The 24978-nt window shown below is 44.3% G+C and overlaps 1 protein-coding gene across 2 annotated transcripts in view; it reads left to right on the top strand.

Annotated features, from left to right (window-relative positions):
- The window catches only part of GLI3 (GLI family zinc finger 3), a 266709-nt gene that overhangs the window by 6970 nt on the left and 234761 nt on the right, over window positions 1-24978 (top strand). For both annotated transcript variants that reach the window (XM_059170584.1, XM_059170583.1), the window contains exon 2: window positions 7353-7517. In XM_059170584.1, the coding sequence (XP_059026567.1) occupies window positions 7394-7517 (124 nt within the window). In that variant the 5' untranslated portion in view covers window positions 7353-7393. The remainder of the gene's footprint in view (window positions 1-7352; window positions 7518-24978) is intronic.

Below are 24978 nucleotides of genomic sequence, written 5' to 3'. Positions count from 1 at the left end.
TTCTCCCAGAGTCCTACTGGCAGCAGAGAGAGTCAGAGCAGCTGATGCTCTTTTAAGTACAGATGGCAGAAAAGTAAAATGGGCGCACAGAATGCCATTTGCGATGCCACCCATAATAGCAGTGGTCACTTCATGTCCAAGAAGATTTTCAGCAGTTGAAGGTAAATATGTGGAGTTCGTAAAAGTTTAGAGGTCATTGATTTACTAAAGCCAAATTCACTACATCCATAGCCAGGCAGTGATTTCCCCTTAGAGGAATTCCATTCCTTTTAGAGTAATTCCATTTTGGGATGTCTATCATGAATACTGCTTATCTGAGATTAGCAGTCTCAGAAATATAGGAAAGAAAGATTGAAAACACCAGGCAGCAGATTGGGGGAACGTTCTAGGATACCAAAGACCATTTCTGGCAACTTGAACAGCTCTCTTATTTGCAGGCAAGGCTTTAGGCTTATCTAATTAATGAAAAGTCAAATCATATGGAGAGGTAAAATAATCCTACATTCAAAAATACTATAATTAAAGATTCATGAAGGTTTCATTAAGAACTTATGAAGTGAGCTTCTTTTCTTGCAGAAAAGGAAAGCAGTGCAGACAGGGAAGGGTGAGGAGAGAAAAGAAAGCTGTTGGTGTGGGTCACAGATTCTGCATATATAATGGATCTGAAGTTCAGGAAAGATAGTTGGAGCTCAAGGAAATTCCGCCACATTACAAACCTGTAAGAGATTTTCTACAATGCATGTTTACATGAAATCCACTGAAACATTTTAAATTCCCTCAATTTTGCTCATTGAAACTCAGACCATTTTGTACTTTCAGAATTGATCTGAAGTTAAAATCAGCATTAGTTTGTGCTTCTTGATTTTCCCTCCCTCTTTCTGAAGGATTTTCATTAATGCTACAGGAAGGTACAACTATTTAATAGGAATTTTACCTAAACAGTTGCTCCAAGGTAGCATCTTGAAGTAGCAGCTAATCTGCTAGTAATAAAATGTGAGAGCAATGTCACTACTCAGTGATACAGGGGAGACCCCTCAGAAATCCTTACACAGGCTGGCTCCTTCTGGCTTTTTAAAACACGAGCACATTAAGGGGATCATTCAGCTCATAAATATACAGGCAGGTGTAAGTAAATGTAATTTCTCTGGAGGAAAGCCTTATTCCACTTGAGCAATAGTTCCCTAAGCTGCACAGAATAATTTCTCACTTAAGGCCTAATCATGGTGCTGTTAAGAGCTCTGCTCTGCCCGTGGAATGCCTTCTCTCTGATCCCTCATTGGCAGGAGCTGTTTTAACCCATCAGAAACGCCTCAGGTTCCCACATCAAGCTTTTAGCTTAGTTTTTTACATCTTTAAATGCCTTAAGACGAAAATGAAAGAGAATTATTGCCCAGGTTCAGGCAACTTAAAAATAAACCAACTGAATTAGGGAGGTAAGTTGTCTGCTGTTCACAAAGGATGTATTATCAGTTTATAACTACTGCTTCAGTTCACCTTAGATGAGAAAGTTGTATACAGCTCAAACATTTTGCATGTTGGTTTTAGCCCAGGTGCTGGCTTTATAAATTTTTTCTGTGTAAGTGGTGAAGAAATCTTATTTGTGTGGCTCCCAGGTTTCACTGCAGGGCCCTGCCATGGGAAAGGCTGATTTTGCCCATGTTCCCAGAATTGTGATTTTTCATCCTCCCCATTGACTAAGTAAAGCCTCCTGGTGGAGGCTGAACTTTGGAACCCCACTGAGCGCCTCCCTCCCTGCAAGACAAGGTGCTGTGCATTCGCCCTGAACCATTCACAAAGCCTGAATTGGCTTAGGGCAGCAGGAGGAGAAACAACACTTGGGGGCCAGGTTAGGTTAATGGACAGTGAGTTGGAAGTTTGGGGAGTGAAGCCCTGCAGTGTTCCCCAGTGTTTTAGTATAATGAGAAGCACAGGGTGTTTCATTGCAAAGTACCTGGAAAGTTGCACCTCCCTGGGTTCAGCTGGTGCAAACAGCTGTGAATGAAAGCAGGGCTCCCGCACCTCCCCGGATTCAGCTGGTAGAACAGCTGTGCGAACGAGAGCAGGGCCACCTCGGACAACTGTCTGCTGGAAATGCTGCCGGGCCAGCTGCAGACAAGAGCTTTCCAATGCCCGGGACCATTCCCAAGGAGCAGGGCAGCCAGGGCGATCAAAGTGATAAGGGACGCTTCTCCCTGCACAGAGGCCCTGGCCGGTGGCGATCGTTCAGCCCCGCCGTTCGCACTTCCGGGAATGCGACTCGGAGCGGGGCTGCCGACCCCGCGGCCCCCGCCACCCCCACCACTCCCGTGGCTACTGGGAGCGGGGCCGGTGCCGGGGCGCGCGGGGCCGGGGGCAGCCCGGCGGGCGCGGGGGCGCGGCGCCCCGGAGGCGCAGCCGAGGCGCGGAGCCCTCTCCCGGGCGGAGTGCGGCGGCCAACTGGGGAGCGACCCGGGGCCCGGAGCGCCGCCCGTCCGCGGAGATCCCGCAGGCCGGCCGGGGGCGGCGCAGGGAAGTGGGACAGCGGTGAGGACCGGGAGCCCGGGACCGTCCGCGGCACCGCACCCAGGGCTGCGGGCGCGGAGGCGCAGGCCGAGCCGGGAGCTCTCCCGAACTGACCACGGTCCACAGCCTGCCGAAGGATGACAGGAACTGGGACTCGTCTTTGCCGCGATCAAAGTTCCTGGGGGTTTGTTCTGTGTTTTGTTTTCTTCCCTGCAGCTCCAAAGACAGGGCCCCTGGAGGCTTTCTGTGCGAAAGCGCCGTTTCAAACGTAGGTCCCCACAGGCCTGGCCCCGTGGGGTCTGTTGCATGTGGAGCTGAGCACGAACTCCACCTTGACCTGGTCGGGGGCCTCAACAAGCGTGCAGAGGCTTCCTGGTGTAGGAGGTTGATGCAGGTTCGGATTTGTAACTCAGAGATGTAGGACCACCTGCAGGCAGGTTGCTGGTGGGTGAACGAGTAGGTTTGAGAACAAGATCTGGAATGAATTGTGCCCTGGGTTTAGGCCTCTGGGAAATGACCAAAAGTTCAGGGACAGCTGAATGGGGAGAAGCCATGACTGCTTTCAGGAAGGAATTTTTATCCCAATATTTATTTACCTATGCACTGCGAGTTCCTTGGCGGTTTTGTTTTGTTCATATACTCCAGCTGCTGGGACTTCCAACCTCAGCTACAAATATTTTTTCTCCCTCATAAGCATAAAAAGTGAAGGGGCATGCCAGCAAACCTCGCTGGTAATGTTGCAAGTGCTACAGGGGCCTAGGAGCAGCGTGGAGCTCTGAGAGGAGGAAACGCGGTGGGGTGGGGGCGGGGTGGGCAAAGTCGCCTTTCATTCCCATCTAAAAACCAGTGGCATGTTTTACTCAGAGAAAAATCCTTGAAGTGAAGCAGAACTGAAAAGTTTTCCTCGCAACTTGTGTTCTAAACAAATTACATGTTCTTATTTTAAGAAATCCCAGGTTTTAAAACCTGGTTTCAGTTAGTTTCGAGATCCCACGATGAAGTTTTACTGGTCACTTCTGTATCTCACGCCCTCAAATACCAAGTCAGGACTGAGTTTCCAAACTGAGCTTAATGTTCTATGGAAAAAAAACAAAAAACAAAAACCACAATCAAACCTGCCACTGCAACTAGAAGCAGACCCTTTTCTGATACCTCTTCATGCATAGTTTTGATGAGGTGTGAGAGCCTAGAATGTTAAAACTTTCCCCTTTGTAATGGACAGGGACAAAGTTGTGTTTTTATCAGTAAAATAAGCTGATAGAACTTAGAGGGATATACAGGAAGCAGATGTCTACCTTGGCAAGTTGCCATTTTTATAGTCCTGTTCCAAGCCTAAACCACACTTTTAAATAATTAGTTACTATCTAATGAGATCCAAAAATAAGTTGTCAAAATAGAAGAAGGGGGTAGATTCTTGAGTGACCAAGGGCCCATTTTCAAAAAATCCCTTTCAAATAGGGGGAGGGGGTAGGAATTAGTATTCTCTAAGACCATTAATTAGTGCAATTTCAGTCAGTGCCTGGGGCTTTACCTCTTCTCACGTGAGCCTCTCTCTCTGGTGATGAGTACTTGGAGGGTTTATTGCTTTGTTAAAACGAAGTCCTTTGCTTGGGGGAAAAACCAACAACTCCACAAAACCTAAGTTTGTCAAGGAACTTTGGTGACTTGTCACCTCACTAGTGTTAATTAGCTCCCTCTACTAAAAGAGAGATTTACTTCTTAGCCAGGAAGGAATCCTATCTCTTCATGATTTTTTCTTCTTTCTGATCCATTGGCTTATTTCCATGTGCAGTTTTAACAGCAAACTCCATCCAGATTTGACCAATAAAATTGTATGGTGGGTTTTGAGGGGATCAATTATAGTAAATGCCTGTTTGTCCAAAATGGGTGTGAATGGAGTGTTGTGGTGAAATATCCCCGTTAAAAACTAGTTAAAACTAGATAAAAACTAGTTTTTGTGGAATCTGTCAGTTTTCAAAGGAACACTGGATATAAAAGAAAAGATACGTAGTACAGTCAATGGTGATCAAAAGTGAAGACACTGCAGAATTGTCCGGGTCACCAGGTCTTCTCAGGATCATGTATTTACTCGGTACATATTCTTAGGGGTATGAGGTGCTAGGAAGGTAAAACATGGCGCTTGTCTTCATGGAGCTTAGGATCTGGAGGGGAAGCTGGGCATGAAGCCATTCGGCAAAGATTCCGGAAGATGACTTCATTATTGTGATGGGTGCTGGGAAAGGCTCAGGGCAGGCTGTTGAAATTCAGGAGTCTGGGGTACCATTCATTGTTTCTTTATCCGGTTGGCAAAAGCTTCACAGGGTACCTGTTGCACTGGGTACATAGCAGTGAAGAGAACTGTGTGGAAACGTTGTCCGCAAGCTTTGGTGAGCCTGGTGCTTCCCGGTGCTGGCTAAAATAAAGGTTCCGGGCACTACCTCTAAGACATCGGGGACTGGACCTGGGAATCTGAATGTCTTGCAAGCACTGTAGCAACACTGATCTGGGTGGCTCTTGTCCGACCTTGGGAATCAGTGCTCTGGATTGGGTTGGACTGTTCTCATGGCATACCATAAAGATGATCTTTCCATCAATTTGGGGGGAGCTTTCCGAAAAATTAGAATCGTTCTGAGATCATTAGAGCAAAAAGAGACTGTTCTAAGTATCTCCTTCAGGGGTCCTCTGTCTGGATTCATGGAAGAGCCTGGAGGGCCTGTGACCCTTGGAAATCAAATGTACACTCTTTGGTGTGTGTTAAAGGGTGTTTTTCTGGGGGAGAGGATCCATGACTTTATTATTTATTTTTTTAAAAAATATTTTATTTATTTATTTGACAGAGGGAGATCACAAGTAGGCAGAGAAGAAGGCTCCCTGCTGAGCAGAGAGCCTGATGCAGATGCAGATGTGGGGCTAGATCCCAGGATCCTGGGATCAAGACCTGAGCAGAAAGCGGAGGCTTTAACCCACTGAGCCACCCAGGCGCCCTGATCCAGGGCTTTAAACATACTCTTAAAGAGGACTGTACCCACCTTCCCCCAAGGTTAAGTCCCAAGTCCCCTGGTGTGATTCTGGTCCTGTGACAGATGAGAAAACTGAGATGCAGGGTAACTCCAGGCGGCACCACTTAGGTACCAGTCTCTGCAGAGGTTAGGGCCTCTGGACCAGTGCCTGGCCTCAGCCCAGTGGAAAGCTCAGCAGCTCCTTTGCTCTGGGACTTTTTGAGCCCTCTTTGAGGGATGTTTCAGAATTTGGAGTGGATCTCACAATTGATATGCAAATTCAACTCAGTGCTGCTTTTTTTTTCTTTTTTGTTCTAGAAAAGCTGTTCTTAAGTAACTTGTGTGTTTTACAATGAATGACAGTGGATAATCAAAGCAAAGAAATGGAAGTTAACAGAAGAGGGAGTTCTCTAGCTCTTAGCAGCCTCTGGACCTTCCCAGTTACTTGAATTCCAGACCAAAGGCAGAATGGCTCACACAATAAAGAAAGACTTGGCAATTCCCTTGCAAGTCTGAGTTAAGGATGACTAGAAAGATTTTATCTGGTATTTCAACCCTTTCAGTTGGTTAAGCAGTTTTTATTTATTTTATTTTATTTCACTTATCATTGTTTGGATTGAATACGGTGGCATCTGCTAATGCCCACCGTGAATGTTGCATTGTAGACAGCTTGAGGAAGACGTGCTGGAGAGGACTGTTTTCATCTTGCATTCTTGGTAGTTCTTGGTAGGTGCAGCTCACGACTGCAAAAAAAAAAAAAAAAAAAAAAAAGAACCAGAGAGAGTGAAAATTGAAAATTGATGAATGATGAGTTAGGACAATTATCGCTTGAATGAAGCAGCCAGTGAAAGAGGACCCACTCGCCCCATTTGCTTGGAGCTGGGTTTTCATATTTCTTAAGTGGTCTCCCGTCTTGGCTGTTGGCAATCTTTTGACTTTTCCTGTGGCATCCAGAGCACGTTGTTCTGTTGCCTTTGTTGCCTTTGTTGGTTTTCAAAATGTAGCATGAGTGAATTGAAACGTTCTCATGTGTTTAAGAAAGCCTGCAGAGTACGGTTCACCTCCGTGAATTACGATGGAGGGGCGGATTGCAGTTCAGGTAGCTCAGAAAAGGGGAGCATATAATATCACGGGCTCCTTGGCCCACATCACTCTCTGTTTCCAAACTTGGAGTTGGGCTTGGGTTTGAGAAATGGCCATGCTCTTTGAAACTTCTAATTAATACTTAAAAACCTTCCCCCTTTTTGGGAAATCGTCACCATGCTTATAAATTTGGCTACCTGAAGAGACATTTGTAGATGTGGCATAAGAAAGCCATGCAACCCTTGGGTTTCACACCGTAAGCACTGCTGAAAATTGAGATCTTTAGACCACTTAATAACAAATGTCCAGTAGAAATTTGGGGAGAGACTCATGTTATGGATAATTCCCTCCCTTTCCCTTTTGCATGTGTAGACAGAATTCGACTGGCTTGTTATTACAACTTGGAGGTGTTTTTGCAAGAAAACTTGTGGGCAAGGATCTTGAACTTGCTAAAGCTCTAGGCTCCCCTTCCGGCCAAAGGTGAAGTGAACTTTTTTTTTTTTTTTTTTTTTTTAAGATTTTATTTATTTGACAGAGAGAGATCACAAGTAGGCAGAGAGGCAGGCAGAGAGAGAGGGAGAAGCAGGCTCCCCGCTGAGCAGAGAGCCCAATGCGGGGCTCGATCCCAGGACCCTGAGATCATGACCTGAGCCGAAGGCAGAGGCTTAACCCACTGAGCCACCCAGGGGCTCCCTCAAGTGAACTTTTAAGTGAGATTTTTTTTGTCCACCCTTGCTGGAAGTTGATGGCACCATTGTTTTGTTTCAGGCGTTCCTGGTAGCAGAGAACTGAAGTAATGAGAAGGCATCATGGAGGCCCAGTCCCACAGCTCCACGACCACTGAGAAGAAGAAAGTGGAGAATTCCATAGTGAAATGCTCCACGCGAACAGATGTTAGCGAGAAAGCCGTGGCCTCCAGCACCACTTCCAATGGTGAGCAGCCACGGGGATCTCTAGCAGCTATGCCTAGAGTCGCTTCTGTGTTCTCTGCATTCCTTGTACACTGAACATTTGCACCTGGACCAGGGTTTGCTCCTTTAGAGGCTAAAGAAAGCAAAAGGGGGGTGAGGGATGGGCAGGCTTTAGTAATCTCTACTTTGGCATCGAAACTACATGTTTTCTTCCAAATTTTCTAATTTGAGATGTAAATGTGATAGCTTATTTATTATAGGAAGTTCCTGTTGTGGCATTTTGGAAATCATCTTGATTAGTCTGGCAAGAGTTCAAAATACTTTGCATTTCACATGGAAAATCTACACTAGTTGGAATAATTAGTTAGTAGTTATCACAAAAGACACTCAAGTTGCCTTGTCAGGATTTGGTGGGAGGATCCGTGTCTCCCCCACCAACTCCATGCAGTTTGCTCCAAAGGATTTTAAAAGTTGTTCATGATTGGACCTCAAGGTGACACTGGTGTCTGAGGCACAGGTTTTGCTGTTGGCTTATAGAAATGGACTTAACTGTGTTCACAGGCAATACCTAGCTGCTGTTTTGGGGCACTTTTTTCTTTTTTTTTTTTTTTTAATATTTTAAGCACAATTTTGAGAGGAATTTCAATTCAATCGTGGAGCATGGCAAACAAATTCCAGAGCCCAGATTGAACAGGTTCATGGTGACCACTTCCTTTTCCTGCTTTCATACTCTCCTAGGCCATTTGGTGCCTTTACTTGTTGTAGATTTCCTAGCCTCCCCAGCCTGGCCCCTGCTCCCTGTGCCCATCCTTGTCCGTGGCTCCCATTCCTGGCCGTCACCAGTGTGCGTTGCTGGCTTTGCTGGCACAGGCTGGCGTTCAATCCGCCACTTATGAGTCCAGTTTTGAATGGATGCTTGGGGACATCTATTTACATCGGAGTTAAAATAATGAATTTACATACATGTGGAAATTTGTCCCTGTTTCTTCCTTTATTTGTGGTATTTGAAATCCGGGCTGGGTCTTATTTTAGTGGGGCTGGATCGTTGTGTCATTCTTCTGGCGTGCTTATAGAAACCCTGTTTATGCCTTAAGAAACATTATGGGACCCTCGTTTCATTTTTTCCTGGAATTCGTAAAAATTAGGCAAATTGCTTATTTCAGAGATAGAGTTAGCACCTGCAGGGTAAGTTGGACAACAAATGGTTGTCCAGTCATTTCCGACAGGGACATCACAGGAATAAGCCCTGTTGGGTGTTAAGCTTCAGGAAACATTGACTTTGGTTATCTTGACAGCTTGCAAGCGTGTGAGGGTGTGTGAGAGTGTGCGGAAGTGTGTGGGCACGTGTGAACCTGTGTGCATAGGAGTGTGCACGTGGGTGTGTGAGAACAGGTGAGAAGGAGAACGAGTGTCAGCTGGCCGTCCTGTGGGGACCCCCGGGAAGGCGCTGTCCCCTTGTGGTCCATCTGTCCCAGTGAAGGCACTGCTGCTCCTGCTGGCCCCACCCACGCCTGGGAGGGTTTCGGTGCCACTGGGTTTTTCCTGAGCAACACTGACCACAAGCTCCTCTCATGAACCTGTTTAGGGTGACTCAGAACAGAACCAACCTAACCAGCCCCATGGGAGCCCAGCCGTCCGTCGAGGACATTAGCCAGTCTAGAAGGAGCGGTCTAGATTTACCAAGTTGGGCCTGTCTTCTGAACGAGTCACGGACCCTGAACCACATGTGGTCCCCTGCGCCTGGGTGGGGGTGGGGTTGAACCCGCCCTATTTGGGGCAGATGTTCATGAGGTTTGTGGGGCACAGGCCTGCAGGAGGGCTGTTCTGGCAGCTCTCTGTTTCCAGTGTTCCTTTATCTCCTAAGGGCTTCATTAACTTCTGATATATATTGGGTAATATAAAGACCCAACCAAGTGAAAGAAGAATGGAACTGGTGGTTTGTCGCACGGATTGCCGTTGAGGAAGATTCCAGGAAAACCAGAGAACAAATTTAAAGACAAGAACTAAAGCCTTTTTCTTCACGATTTTTCTGCTTAAGCAATGCTAATAACCCTCCCGGGTCCTCAGCAGGTTTTCCTAACCAGTTCGCAGCCTCTTTGGGGCCCCAGGATCCTGCTCCAGGGGCTGGAATGACCCAGCCTCTTACTTGTTCTGCAGACTCCTAACTGGCCTCCTGCTTCCCTCCATACTTGGCTGTGGGCACCCAGCTTGGCTGTGGGCACCCAGCTCGGCTGGGGGCTTTGGTCTGGGTTCCCTTTGGGTTTTAGCAGACGTGGGGTTGCTGGCACTTATTGTCTGTGCTAGCAGGTGGCTGCCATGGCCATGGTCATCTGATCTTTTGTCCGTTCTGTATCCTTTTCTCTCTTTTCTCTTTATAAACATTTCAGAGGTACCCCGATACCTGCACAGAAGCTGTTCGCACAAAGGACATTAAAATCATTTCCATCTGATCATAGCTAGTGCTGATTGCTGCTGCGTCCAGGGGTGTCCTGGACTTTCTTTACAAAGCTCTGAAATTCAGGGATTTGCCCATGAATGGTTAGAGATGAGTTTAGCCTCAAGAACCAAACGGAGGCAATACACGCGTTTTCCCCACTCCCGTCTGCAATTTCATGATTGCAACAAAATAAAACAGGCAAACAAGAAAGTTTTGTTATTGGTGCTATGTTAGGTTGATTTAATTTCTAGCCATTATGTGCTACGGTTTGTTCCCGATTGTGAACCTTCCAGCCAAACCACGCACATTCCATTGCATGTCCTTGCACATCTGTTTTCTCAGCTGAGTATCTCGTGCTAGAACAACACTCATACAGAGTTTTGTTTAAACACACCCATTCACTCAACCCAAATGTATGGCTCAAAACCGAGCAGCCTTCTAAATAAGCATTTGACTCTTAACGCTGAAATTTAAAATGACACACATAAGTGACAAACTGTTCTGAGACTTGTATGGGGTGGGGGGGTGGGCGGAGAGACAAGCCACGTTTGATTTTTCTAACATTTAAGACCCGCTATCAACCTAGAAAGCATTTAGTATTCTTACCCAGGAACCACAATGTGTGTGTTTCATGTGTTTGATTTTAAGCTTTAGGGTTATTTAGTCAACGTAAATGACAGAAGAAAAGACTTTCGGCTCTCTGAGTCTTTGTTACATGCAATTGTGAGTGAAGGATTATTTTTGGCATCTAATATATTTCACATACACAGTGAGTGCTCACATATTTAGGTGGCATTGTTTACTTAAAAACTGCCAAGTGTGCTAATATGCTAGGACCGCAAGGAAAATTCCTGAATAATCTGTTTATTGCTGGTACGGATTCGTTGCTTTTAAAGCTCTATGTTATGTTTTGTATATAGTAAATGGATTTTAGTCCAGATATTTCGAGGTTTTAAACACGATCCTTACCCCGTAACATTTCCTTCCATGACTTGCAAACACTGACTTTCCAATTTGAAGTCTTTTAAGTCATTGTGGGCCGATGATTTTCTTTGAAAAGAGTAATCTGATCTTTCTTATTAGCCTACTACTCTGCTTTAAAAACAAGAAAGGCCCTAATAATGAACGTATGTAGGCCATGGTCTTGGAGATGTTTTATTGGCTCTGATGGTTATTGGGAACATACCTTAAGTGATAGAAAACAGAAATTATTATCCTAATGGTGATGCAATATGAAACCACAGTTGATAGATTAATAATGGAGAGGAAGTTCCCTGTTCACTTTCTTCTTTCAAGAGGAAGGGCCTTGGTTCTCCTCTGCTTAAAAAAGACTCTTATAGCTTTGTAAGGGGAGAGTGTTATGGTCTGCAAATATGTAAGGAGATACTTTTTTTAAACTTTAACCTTTGGTTACTTCCTGGCCCAGGGATTTTCTTTCAGACTGTCCAGTAATACCTGTCAGTGTATTGTGGTAGCAACTGGTCTCCTGGCTGAGAGTAAGGGGGCTCAGAGTTTGGTTGGGAATTTGGAATTCATTGGCTGTTCTCCATCATGAGCTCTTGTCTCCTTGATTTTTCTTTTTTTAGAGATTTTATTTATTTATTTGACAGATAGAAATCGCAAGTAGGCAGAGAGAGAGGAGGAAGCAGGCTTCCTGCTGAGCAGAGAGCCCGATGTGGGGCTCGATCCCAGGACCCTGGGATCATGACCCGAGCCAGAGGCAGAGGCTTTAACCCACTGAGCCACCCAGGCGCCCGTTGATTTTTTTTTTTTTTTTAATGTCAAGATGTACTTAATTCTGCTCAGAAATGGGTGAGCAATTTTTACATTGTAGACTGTGACTTTTAGTTTTCTTGTGCCTTTAGATGTTCAACCCTTTTTTTTTTTTTCTTGGCCACATTTTTTTCCTTGGGAAGGACTGCCAGATAAAATGGATTTCAAATGATAGGATGATTGGTTAGGATAACCCCCCCAAGTTTGGGATGGGAAGGCTTGGATTGAGTTCTGGCACCAGGTTAGACTAGCTGTGAGTGCAGGCAAATTAACTTCTCAAAGTCTCAGTTTCCTCATCTTTTTAGCAAGAAACTGATGAGACTCACTTCACAGGATCTTTAGGGGATTAAGTGAGGCAGTGTCTGTAGCCTTCTGTCGAAAGAGCAGATGTCAGCCGTTGTTCTGGGACAGAGCCTGTGGATGAGTTAAATGTTACGAATCCAAAACAAAAGGATTGTGTTTTCTTGAATATACACATAGGTTTTGAAATTAAGGGAAAAATGTTTGGGAAAAGTAATTTTGAATCTGCCGGACCCTGGAAAATAGTTCAAGATGTTTCACAAATCCCGACCAAGTTTGCACATTTTTTAAAAAATTAACATATAATGTATTATTTGTTTCAGGGGTACAGGCCTGTGATTCATCAGGCTTACACAATTCACAGCACTCACCATAGCACAGTGTCTATCACCCAGCCACCCTATCCCTCCCCCACCCCCCTCCAATCCAGCAACCCTCAGTTTCTTTCCTGAGATTAAGAGTATTTTAGGGTTTGACTCCCTCTCTTGGTTTCATTTTTCCCTCCCTTCCCCTATGATCCTCTGTTTTGTTTCTCAAATTCCTCCTATCAGTGAGATCATATGATAATTGTCTTTCTCTGATTGCACATCTAAAGGAAGGATAGATAGCAAAGTTTCTGCACTATTCTTCTGAATGCTTCCTTAAGCCAGAAAATCAGGAAAATAATTTTGAGAACATTTATTTTGAATTCTTTTGACCTTGAAAAACTAACATTGATTATATGGCTTAGCATACGAAACAGTATGTGCATGTCCCTTTTCTTGATTCTTTTTTCTGGGGCAAAGGAGATGGTTTGTGTTGTATTAGAGTTAGATTTTATGCTTCTTAAAGAAGCATTCACCTTTTTAAACCAACTAACTAATGATAGATAATCTGGTTTCCATAAGAGCTCTGGCTCCCTTGCACTCCACACTCATGTGTCCCAGAACCCGGCAACCTCTGAATCTTATTTTGGCTGAGGAGATCACCATTCCTACAGTCACCCAGGCTTGAAACCGCACCGTCACCTTTGACCCCTCTGTCTCTCATGCTTCCCACATCCTACTAGTTTTGAAGTCTGGTAGATTTTCCTCTGTAATTATTCACCCCTGTGTCCCTTCAGGCCACCCTACTGTGCTGTTCTATTTAAAACCTACTACCTCATGCCTAGACAGTTAAAGTAACCTTCTGTCCAAACACCTTGCCGTTGGTCTCTGCGCTTCTCATTTATGGGACTTGTTTCTGCCAAATCTTTTTATGGTTCTGGTCATGCCATGCCCCTCCTCTAGAACCCTCAGTGATTCCCAGTTACATATAGAATACTGTTCAAAACCCTTTGATTAACATTTAGGTATCTTCCAAAAATCTGACCGCAGTCTGACTTTCCAGTCTGATCTGTTACCATACTTTCCCATCTGTAACCCATATTTTAGCTAAATTGAAGGGCTCTTTGCTTCCGTTTATGTTGTTCTTCCATAGAATCTGTGTAAATTCTTCTCAGCTGTGACTGTCCTCCATCTCTCTCTCTCCATACAGACTTGTGTCCTTTTAGCAACTACCTGGTAGCACTTGTTTTTGGGGATACTTTATTTATGATTATAATTTTCATGAAAAGATTATATTTTAGGGAAGTTTTAGATTTACAGAAAAATGGAGTCGAGGGTACAGAGGTCCTGTCCACCCCCTAACCCCTTAGGTCCCCTTGTTACTTGTTAACAGTGTGGTACATTTGTTAAAACTGATGGACCAGTATTGGCACACTATTGTTCACTAAAGTTCCTAGTTTTCATTAGAGGCCGCTCCTTGTGTTGTAGATCCTGTGGGCTTGGACAGATGTGTGAGGACATATAGCCACTGTGACAGTGTCCTACAGAACAGTTTTACTGCCCTAAAAGTCCTGTGTGCCCCACCTGTTTGTCTCTCTCCAGTCTCCATAACATGTTTATCTTTCAATTAAAATTTTTTTGGGATTTAAATTTTAGTTCGTAAACATAGAATGCAGTTTTGGCTTCAGGAGTAGAATTCAGTGATTCATCACTTCCGTATAACCCCAGTGCTCAACCCAAGTGCCCTCCTGAGTGCCCATCCCCCATCTAGCCCATCCCCCACCCACGTCCTTCCAGCAGCCCTCAGTTTGTTCTCTGTCCTTAAGAGTCTCTCATGGCTTGTTTCCTTCTTTCTCTCTCCCCGCCCCTTTTCTTAGCCCCCTTCCCATGTGTTCGTCTGTTTTCTTTCATAAATTCCACTTATGAGTGAGATTCCATGGTGTTTGTCTTTCTCTCATTTATTTCACTTAGTATAATGCCCTCTAGTTTTATCCACATCATTGCAAATGGCGAGATTTCATTTTTGATGACTGCATAATATTCCATGGCATACACACCACATCTTCTTTATCCATTCACCAATCGATAGACATCTGGGCTTTCTCCAGAAAAGTTAGTGCTGATAATGCTGCTGTAAACATCCGGGTATGTGTACCCCTTCAAATCTGTATGTTTGTATCCTTTGGGGTAAATACCCAGTAGTGGGATTGCTGGGCTGTGGGGTAGGTCTATTTTTTTTTTTTTTTTTAAGATTTTACTTATTTATTTGACAGAGAGAGATCAGAAGCAGGCAGAGAGACAGGCAGAGAGAGAGAGAAGGAAGCAGGCTACCGGCTGAGCAGAGAGCCCGATGCGGGGCTCGATCCCAGGACCCTGTGATCACGACGCGAGCTGAAGGCAGTGGCTTAACCCACTGAGTCACCCAGGCGCCCCGGGTAGCTCTATTTTTAACTTCCTGAGGAACCTCCACTCTGTTCCCTAGAGTGGCTGCCCCAGCTTGCATTCCCAGCAACAGTGCAAGAGGGTTTCCCCTCCTTCACATCTTCTCCAACCTTTGTTTTTTCCTGTGTGCTTGATTTTAGCCATTGTGACAGGTGTGAGGTGGCTTGTCATTGCGGTTTTGACTTATATTTCCTTAGTTAAAATTTTTTTGAATGTAGCACCTGATTTGTCCCCCATGCCCCACCCCACTTCAGTGTCTTGTGCTGGGAGGTCCCCAGGGGACATTCAGTGGGACTGCATGGTACGCCACCCAAGCCTGCCAGGACTGACGGCCGCTCCATGGGGACAGGCGACATGTGGAGCCTAGCGGCAGTGTTAACTCCGGAGCTTCGATCCCAGCTCTGTCCCTTCATTGCTGTGTGATCTTGGGCTAATTGCTTAATGTCTCTGAGGCCAGCGCGGTGAGTACCCACCATGTCAGCTGTTACTAGTAAATGGGCTCTTCAGAGCATAAGCTGACAAGCTGTCATTTACGGGCACCTTTCATCTCATTCTTTCAGCACAACATCGTTTGGAAATAATCTAGGAGTGGGTAAACTTTAATCTGATCAAGAGAATCAGAGGGTACTGGTTTGCCCAAAAGTCTTAAAATGTGGTCCTCAGGACCTAGTTTAACAGGCAAGGAGGCAGATGACAAGAGCTGCGATCAGCACACTGCTTCAAATCATTGGTCCTGAAATGGGCACACGTTTGGATTTAACTAAGCAGATGCTCTCAGGGTCTCCTTCTCATTCATAAATACTCATCCAAATTGTGGGATGAAATCAGTAATTCTGTGCCAATGGGTTTCCCTAAGGGCAAGGCTCCTTTTTTTCGTGTATGTAACTATTGGATTTCGCCTCTAAAAGGACAATTCTTGGGCACCCAGATAAACAAGGAATGAATATCAAACCCATCTTGCCAGAGCCTCGCACAACTTGGGACTAAAATGCCACGGGATGGTGTGCATGGCTTGTGGAAAGTTCTGGGCCACTTTGCTTACTCTTGATCAAGCGATGTGGTTATTTTGCATTTCCAGAATTAACCTGGTTCAGAATCAAAAACAGTAATGGTAACAGCAAGAGCAGCAGCTCAGGGCCAAGACAGCGCTTGTGGGAGGGCATGCTCGCCTGGGGAGGCGGCCTGGTGGCCTTCTGCCTCCTACATCTTGGGCTCAGGTCAGGGAAGGGCCTGCGTGTCCAGCAGCTCGTCCAGCAGCTCGCAGGATGGGATCCTACAGGATCGCCACACTGAGCTCTGGGTCCACCAGGGTCCCAGGCAGAGAAGGAGGTGGGGCGGGTGGGGGGATGGTAAAAGCAAAATCCCCCTGTTCTCTCATTTACATGGAAATCTTTCCAAATACCTCTGCCATCATTCACATTTATTAAAAGAAAGAACTTACAACGGTGCACAATTCACTCTTCTCATTGTGCATGCCTGTGAGTTTGGACAAATCGATAAAGTCATGTAGCCACCACCACAGTCAGGATACAGGTCCAGGCGCCACCCCTCCTCCCACCATTTGATAATTGCCTGCTTTTTAAACTTGGCTTAGTGATATATGCTGTTAAGAGTCGGTAGTAATAGCAGGAAGCTTTAGAACTACAGTTGCTGCTGGATGTTACGTGTATTTCGTGTTTTCAGAAAGTCCATTTTTTTTTTAAGGCCCTGTACGTATAGTTTTTTCCCCTTTCTTTTTAAATATTTCATGTTGAATTGGTAGTGGGAGTAAAACGTTCTTGAAAATTGCCCAGAAGTATATGGCCTCGCGTGTCTCCTAGTCTGTCTTTTCTGAGTTCCGGTCAATGTATTGTTTCCTTTTTGGCATATTTAAAATGTCACTTTACTTAAAACCCAAAGCACTCCTATAACTGAGGGCTTTTTCTGCTGTTGTTTTGCCTCCGTGAATTAATTGCACGAGAACATTAGAATCAGAACACGTAACGCAGCTCTAACCTAGAGGGAAAAAAATAGCAAAGCCTTTGTTAAATCTGTTTTCGTTCCTTTTTTTTGGGCAACTTCCTTCTCTTTCCCCTTTACTTTTACAGATGGGACTTCATTTCAGGTAGGGGGCGTTTTTATTTTAAAAGTTCTTCCTCCTCTGACTTAGGTTGCTGTTTTTTTCCTTTTTCATTCCCTTTTTTTTTTTTTAACCCCTTTCTTTGACTCTTTCCTCTTCTTGGGCTCTCTCTCTCTCTTTTTCCCTTTAGTTGTAGAAAGTTGAGTTCCATCCCAATTATTAAATCTTCGGAGACCATTCCCACATGGTTCCGTAAATGGTAGCTTCACCCCGCGTCCTTTCATCTCTCCCCCTGCTCTCTGGCTTGACAGTTGAAAAGGTCTGGCTGTGCCGCACAATGGTTTGATTGGTTTCTCTGGGGGAGACTTTTCCCTGGCTCATCATTCGCCAGGCAGGTGGACCAGAAAGTCTCTTGATTCTTTTGTTGCCTCTCAAAGTCCCAGGTCTTTGACTGAATAAATCCACCGTCATGGGATAATTTGCTAAAAGGAGCTTGGAAGATGTGAGAGAAAAGCCTCCCGACTTGGGTGCCGCATTAATGAAGTAACGGAGCCTTGGAGTTTGCAATTGAAAAATCACCAGGAATGCAGTGGGTGGAGACGGGCTTCTTTTATTTCCCATAATCAACTTTTCGTTCTATCATTTAAAGCCTGCCCGGCCCTGTGCTTGCCTGCCGGCCGGCTCTGGCCACATTTGCACCCGTTTCAGGGGACAGCCCTGTCCGGCTGCAAGCCGTTCGGGGGCTGTGTCTCGTTAGTCATTAGATTATTACCCGGGGATGGAAAGAATTCCATATGACAGGACTAAGGTTGAGTTAACACAGGACGAAAAGTAATTTACAGATAGGCTGTCCCCAGCCATCTTTGTAGCCCCTGATAAGGTTTCATTTCAGAATGGATAGGCGACATTTCCACTCACGGGCCCATTCCGCGACACCTGTGATAACAGCTTCTGGATCCTAATTGAAATTGGTTTCAAAATGGATTTTCACTTTTCTCTGTCTGTGGAAAATATTGAATGGACTCAGAGCTGCCACAGAGAACCCCGGACCTTGGGAAATGGAGCGGGAAGCCAGGATCATCTTTCATAACAGTGTCGATGATATGACAGTTTTGTTATCTATCTTATTAATGAAATCATTGATCACCTGATGAGGGAGATAATACACTACGTTCTACCGTGTTCATGAAGCTCAATTAGATTCATATTACAAATAAGAAGGGGGGAAAACAAACAATGGAACTAAAGTAGTAAAGGTCACTTAAAACTTTTCATGCCCAAAGGGAGCGTTTCAGATCAGGGCATTCTGAGTGATGGCTGTCCAGGTCATTTTGAAATGATCAGAGCTAATGCGACATCCCATGCCCACCTTTTTTGGCCAGTGTGGAGTCACTCCTGATTTTAGTAAAGATTCATTAAGTGAAAATCAGAAGTCCACAGGGGAGTCGGGGGTTGGGGTGGGGAGGGAGCTCTGAATGAAATGCTTTGGAAGGAGCAGAATGGGAAAAACAAAATCTGCAGAACCTCTTCCCTCCCCATGGCAAAGGAATTTGGGGCTTGTCCTGCTTAGGTCCAGCGGATAAGGAAGACCAAACTGAAAGAAAAGTAGCTTATTGTCTGCTCCTGCCTTAAAGCGCTTTGGGAATCCTAGTAAGATGGGAATTCGGTTTGGGTTTAACGAGGTGGCTCTATTGTTTGGGGTCAGGCTGCCCTGGAATGTGCTCTCTGTTCCTCCCCAAGGAGGCGACGGGATGCTGATGACTGCTCATGTTTCACGGTGAACTGTACTCCTAGGTGTTTCTCCTTTCTCAGTGCCAGCAAGGATCAATCCGGTCCCATCTGAGCTTGAAAGAGGAGCTGTGATCAAAGGCTCTAATGATGTCACTGATCTCTGGTGATTGATTACGAACAGAAGTTCTGGGGAATTCTGCCTTCTAATTCCTTATATTTCCTTATCACTTCAAATTCATTAGTGTCTCCCATTAGAGGAGCTAGCTGCTAATGTGCAAAATTACAAAAATGAAGGATAGAGAATGTGGTGTATTTTTCTTCTGGATCTGTCTGTGTCTATTTTTAAGTTTATTGGAGCCATGGCTACACTTTATAAGCAGCCTTCCCCTTTAAGTGTACTGCAGAGAAATCGAATTCCTTCTGTAAATCAGGATATGTATTTTGGAATTCTGTGTATAGGTTGGGACAATATTATTTGGGAGTGAAAGCATTTACATTGTTTCCAAAGCAGTCTAATTATAGAAGGTAGTTATCCATTAGGTAGGTGATCATTAAATCTATTTGAATGTTTTATTACCTTGGAAATTAAGGATTTTAGGATTTCAAAGATCCTTTTAGTTATTTTTGTGGAACTAGTTAACATTTTCCTCTTGCTAGTCAAAAATAAAAATCAAGGCATTCCATGCCAAGAGGTGAGAAACTGGGACAACTGGGGAAGATTCGACTTGTAAGGAAATAATAATAATAAAAAAGAAAAAAGCAGGAGTGAGTGAGAGATCTCTTTCTGGAACCGCTCTCAACTGTACTGTAACTCTTGGCTTAGGTCCACCTCGAGTAGGGTTGATTGTGAAAGCACTGGAAAGAATTCTGTTTTGGAAGGCACTGCAGCCCAAGAAAGAAAAATTGAATGGAAAATGGAGAATGTACGATATTATTAAAGTTACCGTTACCTTGCGTGGTATGCTCTGGGCTGTCAAGGACTATTGCTTCATGCTTGCTTATAGCTGATTTCTTTCACAGAAACCTTCATTTTTGAGAACCACTCTGAGTAGGACTGATGAATGTGTTCAGAACCTAGAGGGAGTGTCTTTAAGGAGGAGAAACCATGCAAATGAGACTTTGGGAGAAGGTGCCGAGGTAATTATGAATCCTAAGCTGTAAGGGATGTCAGAGACTCCCCCTTCACAGAATATGTGTGAGTTCTATTGGCAGTGATAAGAAAAATAATCCCAGACCCTCGCCTACAAGCAAAAGAAAACTTCTAGAAAGAATAGAACAATGGTATGGTTAAAATAATCAACTTCCAGCAATGTTAGCATTTTCTGGTAAAATATGAACCTAATACTCAGTTGAAGACTTCTTCCAAGCATTTAAAAGCTAGAGAACACACAGTGGCCCATTTCACATTAAGTTTAAATCAAATCTGTCTTGAGAAACTAATGTTTCTAGGCTTGTTTTCAAATCCTGGCAAGTCACAGAGCAGTAGAAAAGTTCCTTTCCTATAAATGTTGACAGCAGTTCCGGTAGAGGCTAACAATGTTTTATAAATAGAGTTTACTTAGCAAAAACCATATGTATGCCGAGTGAAATAACCTCACATTTATTTATGTTTTGATTTATAGAAAACATGTGCCCCTTGACAAAGCCTTTGGGCTCTTTTCCGCAATTAAAAGGAATCACATTTGGAAAAAAAATAGCTACCATCTTAATGGGAAACTTTTTCACATAAATTCAAAGCACCTTCTTTGATCATTGTCACAAATTTAGACTATTTCCTTCCATCATTTAACCCCCAAAACTGGGTGAATTGAAGGAAAAAAAAGATGCTTATAAGCACGTACACACACACACACACACACACACCAGTGTACACATTGGTTGAATATTGAGGAATCTAAGGGTGTAAAAGCCTGGGTAACGGAACAGTGGCAGTGTGCCCTTGAAACAGGAAAATTTCTATTTTTCCTTCCTCCTGCTGGTGACTAGTGTTGGTATAGCATGAGGTCGTAGTTCTCTGGTTTGCTTTGTAGTTTTTTAGACTGCAGAGGGGAAACATGGTTCCATATGTACCTGTTGCCAGGTCCCAACAACACTAGATGAGAAGGAAAGAGAGGGAGAGGAAAGTGCTCTGTAAATTCTTTACCTAGTTTCTTTTTCTTTTTGAAAATTGTATGAGCTGGGGCTGGGCTATAAAATGCTGCTTAATTACCATGCTAGACTAGATCTATGATTTTTGTACCATTGATGCCAGGCAGTGGAGGGGGTAGGCTTGGAGGCAGAAAGAAAGTCAGTGCTTAAATATAGAAATTTGATCATACATGAGTATACTAATGAAATACGTATAAATCTTACATAAAATCGTGGTTTAATTTTGTACCCTGTTTTAATTTGGGAAGCTTCTCGTTTTTAAGTATAAACAAGGGATTATACGTGCTTAGAAAAGGAGAGTTAAATTTTTATGGAAAATCTTTCTTATGAAGGTAATGTCAGTTTTCCAGGCCTTCCTAGCCTAGTTCCTGCCTCCATGCAGTTGGGAACAAGTTCTACTGAGCGTAGTGGGAATTGTTTCAAGAGTAGCATGGCCTCAAACAGAGATGAACCATCTTTTTCAGCATGGGGGCTTAAATGGCAATCCAAGAACCCTTGAGGTTCACGATAGGCTTCAGAAAATGGACCAACCCCTCAAAATTGTTTTATGTCATGCTTTATGGGGATGTGCCTGTGCCCTCTTTGTTTGGGTTCTTACAAGCATTCATGACCTCATATTTGCCAGAAGCACTTGTCTACAGGCCAGTTTTGCAGCTCTAACTTTCATTAGGAAAATATTGATTGAGGGGCGCCTGGGTGGCTCAGTGGGTTAAGCCACTGCCTTCGGCTCAGGTCATGATCTCAGGGTCCTGGGATTGAGTCCCACTTTGGGCTCTCTGCTCAGCAGGGAGCCTGCTTCCCTTTCTCTGTCTCTGCCTGCCTCTCTGGCTACTTGTGATCGCTCTCTGTCAAATAAATAAATAAAAATCTTTAAAAAAAAAGAAAAGAAAAATATTGATTGAATGATTAGAATGGTTCTTTGAAGGAATGATTATTTATGAGATGAAAACCCAACAGTGATTAGGGACTAGGAAACTATATCTTTCTTATATAAAGTATAAAGGGATAACCAAAGCTGTGACCCAGCTTAGTTGCTAGGGGCTTCTCACTAAGATTCTGCATGCATATCACTTTATCTCTTTTTTTTTTTTTTTAAGATTATGTATTTATTTATTTATTTGACAGACAGAGATCACAAGTAGGCAGAGAGAGAGAGAGAGAGAGGGAAACAGGCTCCCTGCTGAGCAGAGAGCCCGATGCGAGACTCGATCCCAGGACCCTGAGATCATGACCTGAGCCGAAGGCAGCGGCTTAACCCACTGAGCCACCCAGGCGCCCCTCACTTTATCTCTTTAAATGAGGAACTTGGGTATGTGATTTAAAGAGCTCCCCCCCCCCAAAAAAAAAAAACCTCTGTCTCTATGATAGTCACCGTAGGTTCTCCAGGAATTTAAAAGAAGGGGGGTCAAAGGAGTGAGTTAACATAATTTAAGTTTCGGAAGGGAAATCCAGGGGAACCTGGATGGCTTAGCTGGGTTGAGCGGGGTTGTGGGATGGAGCCCGTGTTGGGCTCTATGCTTGTCACGGAGTCTGCTTGTCCCTCACCTCTGATCCCCACCCCAACCCCACTTTGCACATGCTGCCTCTCTCTCTCTCAAAGAAATAAATAAAATCTTCCAAAATAAAAACAAAAACAAAAGAAAGGAACATCTACAGTTCTTTCAAATTAATCTGTACAGGTATTATGCATGAGTCTGTCCTGGGTTAAAAGCTACTGATGACTTTGTTGAGGTTACTGTGTGCTGTCCTAATGGTAAGTCGAGACCATCCCAGGTATTTCTTTCTTTTTTTTTTTTTTTTAAGATTTTATTTATTTATCTGATATACAGAGATCACAAGTAGGCAGAGAGGCGGGCAGAGAGAGAGAGAGTGGGGGAAGCAGGCTCCCCGCTGAGCAGAGAGCCCAATGCGGGACTCGATCCCAGGACCCTGAGATCATGGCCTGAGCTGAAGGCAGAGGCTTTAACCCACTGAACCAGCCAGGCTCCCCAACCCCAGGTATTTTGAAGGGCAGTCTATAGAGAACAGTTTCAGGTGCAAATCCAAGATTTTGGCCCGAATTTGACTGGATTGCTGATGATTACAGGTAATTGCCACGAAAGCAGTAGATCCCCCCAAATCTGAGATGTGTGTGTCCTTGATTTAGACATGGTTTCATTAATTACTGACTGGACTTCCGGCACTCATCTTCCTGGAAGCACGCAGTCATGGTCTGTGTTTGGGGATGCTGGAGGAGCATTTTGCCTCTCCTGTGACTAACTCCACAGAGTGGGACCCTCCTCTAAGTCTCCGGAGGATCCTCCCAGAGCACTCTGCACTGTCTTCTGTCTGGCATCTGGTTTGATGTCCTTCTGTTTCAGCAGGGCTTCACTGTGAGAGCCTTTGCAAATTTCTTTGATGCTAATTGACTTGCTTTAAACTCTTTGGAGTGGAAAAAAGAAACAAAGCCAAGAGCACAATAAACTTTGATTACCAGGCTCCTAAACACTGAACCTCTCGAATAACCCATGTTTTGTCATTATTTTTTGAGAGCAGTATTTGTAGGCTGAAGCTGGGGAGTGCCATTACTGTCTTCCTGCAGATACAGCCCGGGAAAGGGGGCTCAGCCAAAGGCCAGAGGACGTGTGCAGATGTGAGATGATGCCATGCCATGTAAGGAAGATGACGTGGTTTGTTGCACAAAACGTAGTTGAGTAATGCCTCTTGGAAAGTGTTTCCATGAAAGTGGAGTGTGTGCAGTGAAGAGGGCACCTTAGACCTTAGGACTCCCATCTGGTGTTCTGCTTTCCGCTCAACCTTTTGGTTCGTTCATTTTTATTAAAGGAACACCTGCTCATTGGGAAATCCAGAAAGGCACAAAGAAACACGGGAACTGGGGTGCCTGGGTGGCTCAGGGGGTTAAAGCCTCTGCCTTCAGCTCAGGTTATGATCCCAGGGTCCTGGGATCAAGCCCCACATTGCGCTCTCTGCTCAGCAGGAAACCTGCTTCTCCCTCTCTCTCTGCCTGCCTCTCTGCCTACTTGTGATCTCTGTCTGTCAAATAAATAAATAAAATCTTAAAAAAAAAAAAGAAAGAAAGAAACACAGGAATTGTTAATGCTTGGTTATTTTCTATCTTTGCTCTGTTCACGGTCTCTGTCTTGTGCTGCGCGTTCAGGTGGCCCTACGTTGGGGACACTTGGCACATCACCTACTAGTCTCCCGCAGCTTGGTGTGATGCAGTCCTCCAGGCTCCTCTCGCTGGCCCTTGACATATCTCTTTTCTTTTCCCAATTTCAAATGAGGATATGATGAAAGTCCTAAAAAATTCAGTGGCTTTGACCACACCTCACCAAATTAGCTTCCAGAATTGTAGCACTTAGATTTCTGTTTGACTGTTTCTGTGAGCGCTTATTCTCAGAGACTTGGCAGCATAACAGGATAGGTGCAATCGTTTCCTCGTTTCTTCAACATTTCTGATGGAAGTATAACATGCTGATAGAAAAGTGCACATGGCTGGGTGCCTAAGGGGCTCAGTCGGTTAAGCTTCTGCCTTTGGCTCAGGTCATGATCTTGGGGTCCTGGGATTTAGCCCCACATTGGGCTCCCCACTCAGCGGTTGGCCATGGGGTACTTGATTTTCGGTGGACCTGGGGACACGTTTCTTTTGGGTACACACATGGGAGTAAAATGACTTCTTCAGAGAGAGGACACTCTGCACCCTGGTTTTCCCACGTGGTTGTACAGATTTGCTCCTTGTTCTTGCCAGCACTAGGTTATGTCCCGATTTCTCATTTTAGCTCTTCTGTTGACCGTGTAATGGTATTTAGGTGTGGATTTACCTTGTCCCTGAGATCTAAGGGAGTGAAGCATCTTTTTGGATATTTATTTGTTTGGATATCCTCTTTGGTGAAATGTCAAAGTTGTTTTTTTTTGTTTTGTTTTTTTTTTAATTTTAGTCCTACTTGTCCTGTCACTGATTTGAAATGATCTTGTATCTGATACTGCCTTACTGTGTTGTATAGCCTTTTCCTATTTCATTCTGTTGACCTACCTGTTCTTTAGCCAAGTGCTACCTTCTTTCAGATATTATAATGTATGATACATCTTATCTGGGAGTTCCCATTTATTATTGTTCCTTTTCAAGTGTTCCTTCACTCTTGTTTAGTTTTTTTTTTCTAGGTGAACTTTCAGGACACCTTTTGGAATCATGTTCTTAATGAACTTACCTATGATAAAAGTATAAAATCATGGATCAATGAAATCGGTTAGCCATAGTGATTACTTCTGGGGAGGGTGGAGAGGGACA

This window comes from Mustela lutreola, chromosome 4 (genome assembly GCF_030435805.1).
Source record: "Mustela lutreola isolate mMusLut2 chromosome 4, mMusLut2.pri, whole genome shotgun sequence".
NCBI lineage: Eukaryota > Metazoa > Chordata > Mammalia > Carnivora > Mustelidae > Mustela > Mustela lutreola.
This window is presented reverse-complemented; position numbering and strand designations above follow the sequence as displayed.